The sequence below is a fragment of the Dreissena polymorpha genome, chromosome 11 (assembly GCF_020536995.1).
Source record: "Dreissena polymorpha isolate Duluth1 chromosome 11, UMN_Dpol_1.0, whole genome shotgun sequence".
In the NCBI taxonomy this organism is placed as follows: Eukaryota; Metazoa; Mollusca; class Bivalvia; order Myida; family Dreissenidae; genus Dreissena; species Dreissena polymorpha.
The window spans coordinates 28005026-28019377 of NC_068365.1; the positions used below are offsets into that span (position 1 = coordinate 28005026).

A 14352-nucleotide genomic window follows, 5' to 3' on the forward strand; every position below is an offset into this window, starting at 1 on the left:
ATGAATATACATCGGATGGTTTAAACAAATGGTCGGTACAATGAAAAGAAGATAACAGAGCTCCAGATAAGGATTTGTGAAATTAGTAACGGTACTGCCACTGACAGAAAGAAAAGGAGTAACGCTTAAAATCAAGTAGTACCTGTACTACCATATCCAACAATACAGGTAGTACTGTACTACCCGTGTTCTTGGATATTGAAGGGTGTATAACTGACATTACAGAAACATTTGCAGCAATTATAATAAATATATGTAGCTTCTCAAAGCTAAGTAAATGAACACTTATTTCACTGTCTCATCCGTTTCCCATCGTGTATTCTAACGTTTTACGCCACCGATGCAATCAAATCGTTTAATATCGGGGCGACAATGTCTTTTTCTGGGTTTACAGATTTAATGTCAGAATGGTTAGAAGACATCGTATGTAGTTATTATATGACAACAAAGTGTTGTTTTGAGCCGCTTTCGGTTAAGCCGGCATTCAATTGCGCGCAGACATATCGTTTTTGACGGATTTACAAGTTACAGGAAATCACGCGACAGAATAGACAATAATATATGAACCCAGTCTACAACTTTTCGGTAATTTAAATTAACGAAAAGCGCCGTTAGGTTAGAGACCAACAAATCACGCCGCGCTGACGCAGACGTATCGGAACGGCCAGATTTTTTTCGTAAATGCGTAAAATGGATATTAATGTTGTAATTGTACGTCCAGTTTATAAAAATAAATGCGTAAATCTTCATGAAAAAGGCGTATTTACGGCTGTTAGGCCCTTATCTGGAGCTCTGAGATAATCTTGTTTGTACTAACCTCATGTTTCAAGTCATCATTATTTCCAACATCGCTATTATCATCGACTATCATCTTCTCTAGTTGTTGAGAATCTAGTTCAAACTTTATTTCAGTGACGTTTTTGTCTGAAATTCAATCATATTAACAATTGTATCGTGAACTATATGAAATGTCACAAGAATTAGGAATTCAGCAAAATAGGGGATATTTTAAACTGATAAATTGACTTATTTAAAATAAGAGCTTTCAAACATTGTGATAAAAAAAATGTATATAAATACGCATTTTGTATTAATTAATTACGGTAAGTTTTCATTTACAAACACACATTTTATTGACATTAACAATGCACAAAACAAACGTCAACATAAAAACCAACCTCCATTTGTATTCGGAATACAATTACTAAATGGAAGATCCAGACGCAAATCCATTTCAACTTGCTGTGAAGGTTCACCTAAAAATAGTGATTACTTAGTTTTGATCCAAAATACTTACTGTATTGTTTCCGTATATCAATTGTAATTTGTCATTAACATATTTGTATAAGTTCTTTTTATTCAGCCTTGACGTTGTCATCACTTTTTTTTAAACAATCCTTACATTTTAATTCAGCTTTCAATATTTACCTGAGTCATTGCCTTTCCTTAGAAGACTATTACCAATCTCCTTGTAAATCGGGTCTTTAATGAGAGTTTGGCAAAACTCCCAAAATGCGAATGCAGGCTTTTTAAAAACGTATTGGCAAAGGCACATCATTTTTGTAGGCTTGAAGTCTATGTCCATGATGTTTTGATGCTCGTCAAATGTTAAAACCCCTCTTTCAAGAAGTTCGTCAATGATTGTCAAAGGATCAATTTCATCATTGAGCAATCGCTCGTGTTTTTTCAAACTCGATTGTATTCTCTCCTTTGGGAATTCGTCTTGGAGCGACATATCATCTTGGTCGTCTGAATAAAAAATGTTTGTTCTATTTCACAGTTTAAACGCAAATTCTCAAGCACACAACACATATATAGGTTTATATCGAGGAAAACATATTAGTGTCTCGTCTTGATAAATTATATCAGATATATAGATATAGATAATATGTCGAGTATTGGTATAATTATCTAATAACGCTATTGTTAATGCGAAGCTCGTGTTTTTTCCCGTGCCGAATAATTGTGTAATAATACAAACGGTAATACAGTAAAATATTACTTTATTCATAGTCACAGTTTTCTTTATTTTTTTTAAATAATCAACTTTTTTATTTATTCCGACCATTTTCAAATTATACCACAGTCATGGTTTCTAATTGTTTGTTCTAATTTTGCGTACCGGTACATGTACCTATGTCTGAATGTTAATATCAAATTATCTGAAATTCTCAGAACAAAAATAAATAGATGCAGTACTTACGAATGTGTTCATTAAAATCGTTGAACAAATCTTCGCGGCCATTGTGTGCAAAAGCTTCTAAAACCTTTGTTGTAGTGTTGACATCATTTATCACACTTGAATGCACTATGGCTTTGATCATGATATCAACTTTCTTCCCACGACCATGCGTTTCGGCGACCTTTTCCAGATCTCGGACTGAAATCACTCCAGTTGCAAACAAATGATCAGAAATTTCTTTCGGATCAACTTCATCCTTGAACTTTACAAAATGCTTTTGGAAGTATTTTCGTAAATGGTCTGGTCCGAATTTAAAAATGATTCTCTGGAAATGTAAACGTGGTGGTTAAGGTGTGCTTAAATTTGCGAATGCTTTTGATGATTTGCATTGAAATTATTGCATAAGCAGTATCTCAATCATTTGCATCTGTGTACACATGTACTGATAAACAGCCTCGTGAGCATACTAAAATCATACTTATTTGCCTGTCTTCTCGTGGATAATAAATATATGTTTTGTAACAAATATAACACAACATGGATGCATTATCTTTCTTATATTTCTAATGCACAAAACGTTATATTGGTTATTAATAAGATATTATGGTGATATTACCATTATTTTCAAGTATTACTAGCTATATACAACAACGCATTTCTTTGGAAAGGGTAAGTGAAAATATCGTCACAGTGTTGGTTTGTCGTTAAATGAAGTTCGCACGTTTACCTTTTTGACCTTTCCCTTCTGCATATTGGTCGTAAACGCCGACGCACAATCATCTAAGGATTACAATAACAATGTTGAGTTAGTAACTGTTGATTGTTTGGGAATATTATATATATATCGACAAATAGTTTATGAACAACAAATGCGGCACCTCTAAACAAGACAAATGCCTTTAAGTAAACATGTTCATGAATGTTCTAAATTAGAACCCAAGTTTAAACTATGTACGTTTATAAACTATATTTGGACTCTTTTTAAGCTAGGCTAAGAACAACAATTTATTGATTAATTTAATATCTCTTTAAATGTATAAGAATTTTTTTACATTAGACGTCATAAAAGAAATGACGTAAAATGTCAGTGCTGTGACGAATTCGACGTTGTAGTATGCATGTTATTTGCCATATTGAGATGAGCGAAACCGGTATTATATATAATAATAATTGACGATTTATAATCAAACGGTGCGCCAATTAGTTTTCGCTGTACACTTGTTTTGCGCAAACAAATACATGTACAGTGTCAACACGTCAACGCTTTCAATAGTAATATATAAACGGCGTAAAGAATATAACAATAGTCATAGCCTTACCTGGCGGGCTCGATATATTTGAACCTGGCTGCGGAGTAAAGCTGTACTGCGATGTCCCCACACTACTTCCATATCCGGAATCGAGATAGGTACATGTTGCGCTTTGTATGTAAACTGGAGTTGCTGGTGTCTCTGGGTTGACATGTTCTGATAAAGCTGTTAAAAAATATATTAAGATATTAAATATAGAACGCTTTTTTTGCATTTTGCCGAATGTATAAGAATGTAACCTTAAATTATATGAAACATCGGAGATGTTTGAAGATGCTGAATCTGTAAAATAATAGCCTTGCTTGGCAAATAAACGCATACTTAACAAAAGCTATACATGAACATGACAATTGCTAATTGATTTGAAGTCCACATAAGTGTTGTGTTTATTGCCTATATATCCGGCCTGTCAAAACGTATGTGTGTTTCGCTGGTTACCCGACCTCTGTCAATGAATGCCAGAGTTTTCGGAGCTTTCCGAGTCTGCGAAAATATTTCGGAGATAATCGTCAAAGCGGAATTTAAATATGCAAATAATCAAAGCCAAAAAGACTGGCTTCCTTTTTCATTCAAAGGTGTTTTCCGCATTAAAAAACTTAATGCTACCAGACGGGATTCATTCATTCTTTGTAAATTGTGAAACGTCACGAACTAGAGATATACAACAGTTCGGAAAAAATATTCTGATTTAGCACCTTTGCTCCTTTATTATTGAAGTTGTTAATTACAAACATTAGATAAAAAGCTTGTAATACGATTTCAATGTCAACATTTTATTTTTGCAATCCTCAACCAGCTTATGGATATTAAAGAGGAATGTGATAAGAAATTGCTAAACAATCTTAAGTTGGCACCATCAATCAAATATTGTTTTCTATAATGAAATTTACGAACAAGTTAATGCCGATACCGACACGTTTTTTTTTCAGAACAAAAATTGTGGTTATCTCTCTCATGAACAAATCTGCAAATATTAATGGGTTTTCCGAACAGTGTACACATCTTGTGTACATGAAGTAGTTTTCTGCTGTATAGAAGACCATTATTTGCAATTGAATAAAACGCTATTTAATACTGTACGTTAGTTTATTTTCTGTTATTACTTCTTCTTAACTTTTATTCTATTTTTAGATTCATCAGCGTTTTATCTGTTTGGTTTTTTTTTAATATATACTCGCTTGAAACTAATATTATAGTTGGCTTGTTGGATAACTTACTTGGTACAATAAGTTTGAATGACAATAACACCTTTGGAGACGTGTATCTGAATTAGACACGGCATGGTATACATTGTATATTGTCAAAACTAAACTCGGTCGCCACACGCAACATAAAAGTATCAATCAGACTTTTTTTGAACATATGAAATGAACTCCAGGCACTCTTATCAGAATAGCGATTTCTGTTCTTGTCCATTTCTTTTGCAACAGAAACCCATCTATTAACATACCATGATAAATAAAATTATAATAAGTGGGAGCACTGCGTTGAAGCATGCAAAGCATTTTAATGTTTAAATCTGTTTGAGGGCTAGGCGAACCCCTCACTTACCCCGAAATACAAAAAAACAAACGTGCGTCTTAAAAGATCTCAATCAAATGCACATATGCAGAATGAAAATGAAAACATGATTGTCAAAATGCGATGCGTGACACGAATACTTCACACATACTTTTAATGTACTTGTGTCGCAAGTATCAGAATTCTATTGAAACAATTATGGTATTGGTTTTAAAATTATTAGTAAACCAAGAAATATGGTTCAAACACACTAGTTGTAAGTACGATCTTAAATATAATTAATTCACGTGACTACATGTATACTGCTAACAGCTAGTAGTAACAGCCTCCAAATAGTGAAATATGACAACATTGAAGATATGGACAGAGACACGTGTTATTGCATCACCACAACACAAATCAAACGGTATGCAGTATTTCAATTAACACATAATTAAACTCCAGAAGCTGTACGAGCATTTCTTGGTGTTAGCCACTTCGTTTCCAAAAAATATAAATAGTTAACATACAATGATCAAAACTGAGATCACAGTCTTTAAACGGGCAGTGCAAATCAGTTTGGATTTAATCCGTTCTACAAAGCATTTAATGTTAAAACCGTTCTAAGGGCTAGCCGAATCTCAGAAGCAGGACAAAGTCGCGCACTTGTTATGCGTCTTTTCATGCTTGACATACGTAAACAATACGAATATTGATTTTAAAGTTACATTGTTTTTAATATGAAGGGTGTTAATTGAGTTGCGGTATCAGCATTAGCGTTTTGTCTGCTGGGGTTTTTGTGCCGATCTTTCGTGGACGCCGTACGTTCGGTGCGAATAGTTTTAGTAGTTCAGTTTTGACAGATGCTTTATAAAATGCAATATCTCTTATATATATTTACCTGTGTCGTCTGTGTCCATCTTGAATTTCTTTGATGGTTGGATATCTTTATCATCTTCACTGTAAATAAAAATTCTGCATCATTTTACACACCAGAGTAAATTATTGATACATTCGAACTTAAATCCAAGCTCAGATACCAAACAATTTGTGGTTTTCAAGTAACATAACTCAATTACCGGTTGGCGAATATAAAAAATACCACCATAAAAGCCATTCATGGAATTGAACATAAATTGTCCCAGTTTGCGGACGATACTTCTATTTTATGAGACGGTGTAGCGTGAGATTTGCAAAACCGTGAGAAAGTCAAGATATACCGGAAGTCTTGCATTTCTCACGCTATCCCCGTGAGACTTACAAGACCGCTTGCCGTGAAAGATCGATGTCCAATACAATTAACACTTAATTAGTTCAAAATTTTAGTAGTTTTGTTTAAATTAAAAGTACAAATGGACGTTGTACATAAAAAGTGCAAAGAATTTATGTTCGGACTGTTTATATTTTCGGACATTATTGGTGAAAGTTATTATAGCAAAAAAATTAAAACGGCCCAATTGAAAACGGCCTCACAGGTAAACACATTCAATGTTTAAAATCAATTTGCTTACAACAGACCCATATTTTTATACTGAAATGTTACCACAAGTACATTTAAAACGTTAAGATTTACAAATTCTGTATAAGCTTATATACAGAGAATATAGTGAAATCGTAAGGTATTAAGAACCTGTGAGTGTTTAGATTTAAAAATGATTTTTATCTTTGTGAATTAATTAAAACAATCTTGTCAAAATTACTTAAGACATGGGCACCAAGAGTGTGAATCTTGGTTCATGTGGTAATGCCTTTACAGTTATTTCTCCATTCATCAAGTTATTAGCAATTAACTCACTGGCACTTTATAAGGGAATATCCATCAATATTCCGTTTTTTCGTTGAAAAATGAAAAAAAAACATGTGATTTATTTCTCATTTTATTGCCCATAAATTTCATTCTGACAAACTTTTCAAAATACAGTTGTCGATTTTTGCAAGCACTGCGTAAATTTACGCACTTAAATAATCATAAAAACCCTTATCATTTTACATAGAAATCGAAGAACTATGCAAAAGCTGTCCCAAGCACTGCGTATATTTACGAACTAATTAAAAAAAAGTGATGCGGTAGTTTGAATTTCACAAAAAAAATACAAGTATCTTTCAACATAAGCCAAGCCTTGCTTAAATGTACGCACTTAAATGAACATCAAAATACCAGACAATTTTACAAACGATTCAAAGTAATAAAAAAATGGCCCAAGCACTGTGTAAATTTACGAACTAATTTATGGCAAATGATAGCAATATTATTCTTTGAAATTCAAAAAATACAACACTTTCAACTAAAATATAAGATCTTTCTGCATAAGCCAAGCTATGCGTAAATTTAAGCACTTAAAATCTACATCAAAATACCTGATATTTTTACTAACTTTTCAAACAAACAAAATTGTCCAAAGCACTTTTCTACATAAGCCAAGCTCTGCGTAAATATGAGAAGTGCAAGACCAAGTTAATGTTTGAAATAATGATTTTAGTGGTGGTTGAGTCTTATATTTGGCTTGATCAGCTGATACTAATTGCCCGTGAGAAGTGCAAGACCAAGTTTATATCTAAAATAATGATTTTGGTGGTGGCTGTGTCTTATATTTGGATTGACCAGCTGAAACCAATTGCCCGTGAGAAGTGGAAGACCAAGTAAATGTCTAAAATAAGTAATTGGTGGTGGTTGTGTCTTGTATTTGACTTGATCAGCTGATACGTATTGCCCATGAGAAGTGCATGACCAAGTTAATATCTAAAATAATGATTTTGGTGGTGGTTGTGTCTTATACTTGTACTGAACAATCCCTAAATGAAACACTTACTGTTATACAGAATTTTGCAAATATTTCAGGTCTTAATGTAAATTTTGATAAAACAAATGTTGTATGGATTGGAAAAAATAAATATAGTTCTTATACCATTAAACAAAATGGAAAATAAATTGGATGCAACAAAGCTTTAAGATGCTTGGAATACATTTCCACGTTGACATATAAAAATTGTTAACAAAATTACGCTGAAAAAATTGCTAAAATGGAAAATATTCTGAACAAGAGTGCCAAACTGTCACAAGATACGCCCGCTTGAAGGTTTTGGACAACTTTAAAACTTTACCATTTGAGTGACAAAATGATATTTTTTACCCGTAAATAAAATGCCGACTGTCAATTTCCTACAAATCGTGGAAAGCACGAACGAAAACCGGCGAAAGAAGTGTAACATTATATCACAACTAATGGACTAGGGTAAAAAGACACAATGGTGATTGTTTTAAACGCACTAAGTGACCATGTGACCTATTTTTTGACCCGGCTTGAGCCATATTTGAACTTGACCTAGATATCATCTAGACACAACTTCTGACCAAATTTGGTAGAGATCGGATGAAAACTACTTCAATTAGAGAGCGGACACCATGCTTAATGCTTGAAATGAACTAAGTGACCTCGTGACCTAGTTTTTGACCCGGCATGACCCATATTTGAACTTGACCAAGATATCATTTAGACACAACTTCTGACCAAATTTGGTGAAGACCGCATGAAAACTACTTCAATTATAGAGAGGACACCTTGCTAAATGCTTGATGCACTAAACGACCCCGTGACCTAGTTTTAGACCCGGCATGACCCATATTTGAAATTGACCTAGATATTGTTTAGATACAACTTCTGACCAAGTTTGGTGAAGTTCGGATGAAAAGTCTTTGAATTAGAGAGCGGACACTGCTGTGGACGCCGCCGACCGCCCGCCGCCGCCCGCAAAGGGTGATCTTATAATACGTCCCGTTTTTAAAAAAACGGGCGTATAAAAATTGGAAAAGAAGAATTTTAACACCAACTGGAAATATTGTAATTGTGAAAACATGTATTGTGTCATTATTCAATCACTTGTGCATATTATTGCCCAATCCACCTAATACCATTTTTTTAATTCTGTACAATCTTCTATCCTAAGTTTTATTTGAATCGGGCATAGTTAAATATAGTTGTCAACAGAAGTAAAGGAATATAGTGAAGGAGGTTTAAAATGATCAATTTGAATGCATTTAGTTCAGCATTGAAACTTACATGGTTAAAAAAATGTATTTCTTTAGGGGAAACGGGTTATATATCACAAAACTGTATTTTGATACTTATAAACTGTTTAAATGCAGAAATCATTATGCTATAAATATATCTAACAGAATTTCAAACCCTTTTTGGGTTACTGTTTTAAATAGCCTCTCACTTTATTGTGGTAAATTAGATGTAATCACAGAAGAGTTCTTGCATTACCCCCTTTTTTTATAATCCTAATTGGTTGATAAGAAATAAAAGTTTATTTCTTCAATACATGGTTTCTGGAATTCATTGTATAGGTGATATGTTAAAAAACGGAACCTTTATTTCTATTGATGAATTAAATAGAATGTACAATTTGAACATAAATTGTACAATTTAAACATAAACATAATTTAAACATAAATTTCCTTCATTACACAGGGGTGACAAGAGCAATAGATAAATTTATGAAAAATTATTGTATATCTTGTCCCACCCAAAAAATTATAAAACCCTTTTTGGCCCACTTTTACAAATTATACTGAAAAAAAGAATCTGGAGCAAAAAGACTATAACCATTCTAAATAAAAATAATGAACAACCATCAGTAAGGGCAAAATGATGTGCTAAACTTAATGCCTTTATTGATGAAAAAAAAAGAATGGAATTGCATATTTGAGCTACCCTTTTTAATAACCAATGATGTAAAGATTGGTAAAACAGGGTACTTGGAACAAATTGTCTTTTGTATCAAAGTGATGAAACTTTAGAACATTTATTCTGGGAATGTCAAATTTCTCCTTGGATATGTAACAAAGTCTTAAAAAGCCATAATAGTGTTATTTTGTTTATAAAGCTATACATCTACACAAGTTTAAAATGAATAAATGCATTCCAAGCATAACAGGAGCCAAAAAAAACATTAATTATGAATATGATAACTTAAGGAAAATAGCAATTTCAAAAAATAACTTAGAATCCTTTGACAGCGATTGGGAATTGTTCAGTGCTTTCGTTTCACAAGTTAATATTTAAATTTGATGATTGTTTCACTTTTTGCAACCTCTTACAATTAATGCCATTGAGTTATATTGTTTTCGTTCGTTCTGTTTATTTGTAAAGAAAACTGTATATGGGTTGCATATATGCATCTTCTTCCTCTCTAATTGTTGTTGTCTTTACATCTTGTTACAAATACTATTTATACTGTTCCGTTACTTAAATGAAATTATCTGTCTATGTCTTCCTCATCTGTTAGTGCAATTAAAACATACTGGTATTGTGTATATTTTATTAGATAATACAGTAGGCAATATTCCCATGAGTATACATGAAATATCAAATACAATAAGCAAAAACACAAAGTCACAGGTCATTCGAATCATAGACATAAAAAATACATCGGTACAATGTAAAGCAAAGTATTGGATATTTTATAAGACAATATACAGCAAGAGGCTGTGCATAAGTATATACAAAAGTCCTACCCTAATCATAATACGTATTATAAGTAATTCTTATTTCCCATGCTTTAAAAATAAACATAGCTAAATTTTTAACTATATTGCTATTTTGAAAGGTCAATAAATCTATAAACTTTAACATATTTGGTCTTACGTAATAACATGGTTTTAAATAAGCTTTTCTTACATCAGTATATAATGTACACCCCATAACAAAGTGGTATTCGTCTTCTAAGACATTGCATAAAGAACATTTTCTTTCTTCATAAGGAATAGCTATTGGTTTTTGCCATCTACCCGTTTCAACTTTAAGCTTATGTGCAGAGACTCTTAATCCAGAGAGAGCCATTCTGTACTCTGGGATATTTACATCATTTAAAAAGGATTTAAATTTAAAATCGGATATTAATATGCATGTTTTTGCTCTAGTTGATTCACTCAATTCGGTTTTCCAATTTTGTATAAACATATCTGTTACTCTTACTCTTACTCGAAAAATTTTCAAAAATATTTCTACATCCCCTACCCCTTGGTTCAGCCACACATCGTTAAAACCACTATTATCTAATAGACTTTTTACCATGTATGTTTAACATTATGTTTAATTCTCAGCCTAGATATCTCTCGTTAAAATATAAAATGCCTTCATCTGGCTGAAAAAACACAGAATCGGGATCATTTACCGATTAAAAATAATTTAAAAAATCATCTGATGACAAAGAACTAGCATTGCCCGAAACCGATCCTTTATACATTTTCCAATATAACTTTGCATTATTTTTTCTGGCTTATTCCAATTTATGCGTTTGCAGTTTATCATAATCATATTTTTTATTTCTAACACATTTTTTATAATTTGATCTTGCTGCCACCAGGTCCCTCCTTGTTTCATCGCAAGGATTATTTCTGTAATAATTAAGAGAAGTATAATAATAATTCTTTAAATTTTTACACTCGTGGTCAAAGTATATACCATCCTTATTGTGATTTTGGTTAAAAAAATTACTATGTAAATTTTGTTTAAATATAGGCTTACATACCCCATCCAATATATCTGTAAAAGTTTTAACATTTAAATCTAAATCCTTATGTGAGTTTGACAAATGAATGTTTCCACAAAGAGATTCAAAATGTATAGTATTTTCGTCCGAGCTTAATACATTCATGTGCAAATCTTTTTTACTATCATCCCATTTATATTTGTATAACAATTTAACATGATCCCCTTTATTTTTGACATCAACAAAATTATCCAATGTGTGCATATTTAAACTAAACGAGATAACACAGTGATCGGACACAATAATAGGATCGTAAATTTCAAATGTTTTAAACAGTTCAAGAACATCGCTTTTACACAAAACATAATCGACAACGCTACACCTTTGTGAGTTTACACATGTGAATTTACCAATGCCTTTATCTGTACCACAGCGGCCGTTTACTATCCTTCAACCTGTCGATATACAAAAATCTAGTAATAGTTTGCCATAATCATTTACTGTTTTATCTTGACTGTTTCTTTCGATTGCATCATCCATAACATAATCATCTTACAACATGTCTAAAATATGTTTATTTTCATATACTGCATAATCTGGCTTAATCCCCACCCGTGCATTTAAATCTCCACACATTATAAATTTACAATCATTACCATACTCCTGTTGAAAATAAATCATATCATTTGTTAATATATCAAAGATATTATCATCATTTAGGATTTCCCTACTACTACCTTGAGGCACATTGTATATCAAACAAAGAAAAACTTCATTCTGCAAGCCAAATAAATTACCCTTCAATTTAAGCAACATTATACCATCATCAGTGCATTTCATACATTCAACATAATTAAATAAACGTTCGTGTACATATGCTATTACCCCACCGCTGTCCCTCCTTGCACCTTATGTTTTGTTTTTTCTATTTAACACAAAATAATTAAAACCGGCGACATCATATAACAAACTGTCATTTCCCCACGTTTCAGTAAATAACAAAATATCGTGTGTACTAAATAACTGTTGAATTTCAGATATGTCTAATTTATTGTAGGATTTCCCTTTCAGTCCTTGAATGTTAAAAACACAAAACTTGACCTCTCATAACGCCTCATCGCTGTCCTACTTTCGAGCCTCGTTGCTTTTGAGCTGTCAATTTTATGGGATCCCACGCTGGTTTTCTCAGAAGATCTATTTTTAGGATTCGCTGCAACGAAACTTTTGATTGGAGGATTTACATCGCTTGTCGTGTTTACATTTCTGGAGTTTGAGATCATGTGTTGTTTGGTGTTTTTATCGATGTGATTGCTAGTGACAGCTTCTGCGTACGACTGGTCCTGTTGGAGTTTATGTTCCGTGTACAACCGAGGTATGTCTTCACGTTTTTTCAGCTCAGTTTGTTCGATTTCATGTGTTATTGTTTTGTTTACATTCTCGGTGTATTGTAATTCGGATGTTTTCCCCGTACAATTTGAGTTTTCACAAATTTCGCTCTCACTTTCACTTTCGCTGATAGCCGTGCTTATCTCATCATCTATCACTGTATCTGCCGAGTACACTCTTTCTTCTTTGCCTTTGTTTTGAGGTATTTTATTTTCATTTTTGTCCGTGTTTCCTACCACTAATCTGTCATTACCTAGAACTTGAAACCATTCGGGAAACATATCTATAATTGTTCTGCCATTTACACATAACCTTGCTGGGAATTTAATTTGCACTTTGTGCCTATTCATTCTAGCATTTCTTGCTTCTTGAGATTTAAACAAGCTTGATCGTGCTTTAGATATCTCTTTAGGGTACTGCCTATCAAGTCCAAATGGGCTCCCTTTTAGTTTATATGCATTTTCCATGATTGTCTCGGTATCAACGTAATCCCTAAAACGCACTACCATGGGTCTTTTAGCATCTCTACTCTTAGGGTCGAAACGGCCCATTCTATGTGCTCTTTCAATATTTATATCACTCGTGTCAATATCTAGCTCATCGCTAATAAATTCAAAACAAGTTGAGTGCAGTTACCTTTCAATCTCTCAGTGAGTCCGTATATCACTATGTTTTTCCTCATGCTTCTAGACTCTGCATCTATTGATTTGTATGTGAGCACTTTGGAGTTCAGCCTTTGCGCTTCGAGGAGTCTTTCAATTTGAGTAACCCTGTCACTCATTTCTAGGTAACTCTTGTTGATACATTGTATTTCCTTGTTCCATTTACCCTGCTGATTTTCAATTTCACTATTTTTTGATAGTTTTTGTTCAGTTGCTCAAATATCGAGGTGAGTTTATCATCTACTGTCATTTTTGCAAATGAATTTGAGGAAATAGACCCACTTGATCCACTTTTAAATTTTCTCTTCCTTGTTTTGTTTACAATTTCAAACCCGTTATTGGCGCCATTTTGACCTTCCGTATACCTGTTGGTTGTTTCAATGTTATACATCATATTATCCTCACTTTCGGATAAATTTCTATCTTCCATACTTTTATTAACACTCCACTATATGAACGTACACACAAAAAATCACATACTGGAATTGTCTTCTAATTTTTTTTGAACTTTCATAATTGGCTTTTGTAATTCTCATTAAAAAAAATTGTTGTAATTATCATAATTGTTTTTTCCAGCTCACTTGAAATTTATTTTTATTATTTAGATAACTTTATACATGTAGCTTATCCACCCTTTTTCATATCTGATTGCATTTTATTATTGTACTATATGCCATACTTTATATGTACGTATATGCAGTGTGGAAATAAAACATGTTGGAAAAAAATACCACTTACGTATTTTGTCTCCATTATATGTTGTGCCAACATCCATTAAACATTTTTTTCACAGAATAATTACATACTTTAAACTAGC

At 32.7% G+C, this 14352-nt stretch overlaps 2 protein-coding genes across 6 annotated transcripts in view; one reads left to right on the forward strand and one right to left on the reverse strand.

The window, feature by feature from the left end:
• The window catches only part of LOC127850825 (zinc finger protein 239-like), a 228633-nt gene that overhangs the window by 62350 nt on the left and 151931 nt on the right, over positions 1 to 14352 (forward strand). The window lies entirely within an intron of this gene.
• Positions 1 to 14352, reverse strand: part of LOC127850813 (uncharacterized) — a 30581-nt gene that overhangs the window by 10576 nt on the left and 5653 nt on the right. For all 3 annotated transcript variants that reach the window (XM_052384148.1, XM_052384146.1, XM_052384147.1), the window contains exons 3-9: positions 5894 to 5952; positions 3502 to 3657; positions 2910 to 2962; positions 2204 to 2507; positions 1429 to 1749; positions 1179 to 1256; positions 818 to 924 (exon numbers count right to left, since the gene is read on the reverse strand). In XM_052384148.1, the coding sequence (XP_052240108.1) occupies positions 818 to 924; positions 1179 to 1256; positions 1429 to 1749; positions 2204 to 2507; positions 2910 to 2962; positions 3502 to 3657; positions 5894 to 5952 (1078 nt within the window). The remainder of the gene's footprint in view (positions 1 to 817; positions 925 to 1178; positions 1257 to 1428; positions 1750 to 2203; positions 2508 to 2909; positions 2963 to 3501; positions 3658 to 5893; positions 5953 to 14352) is intronic.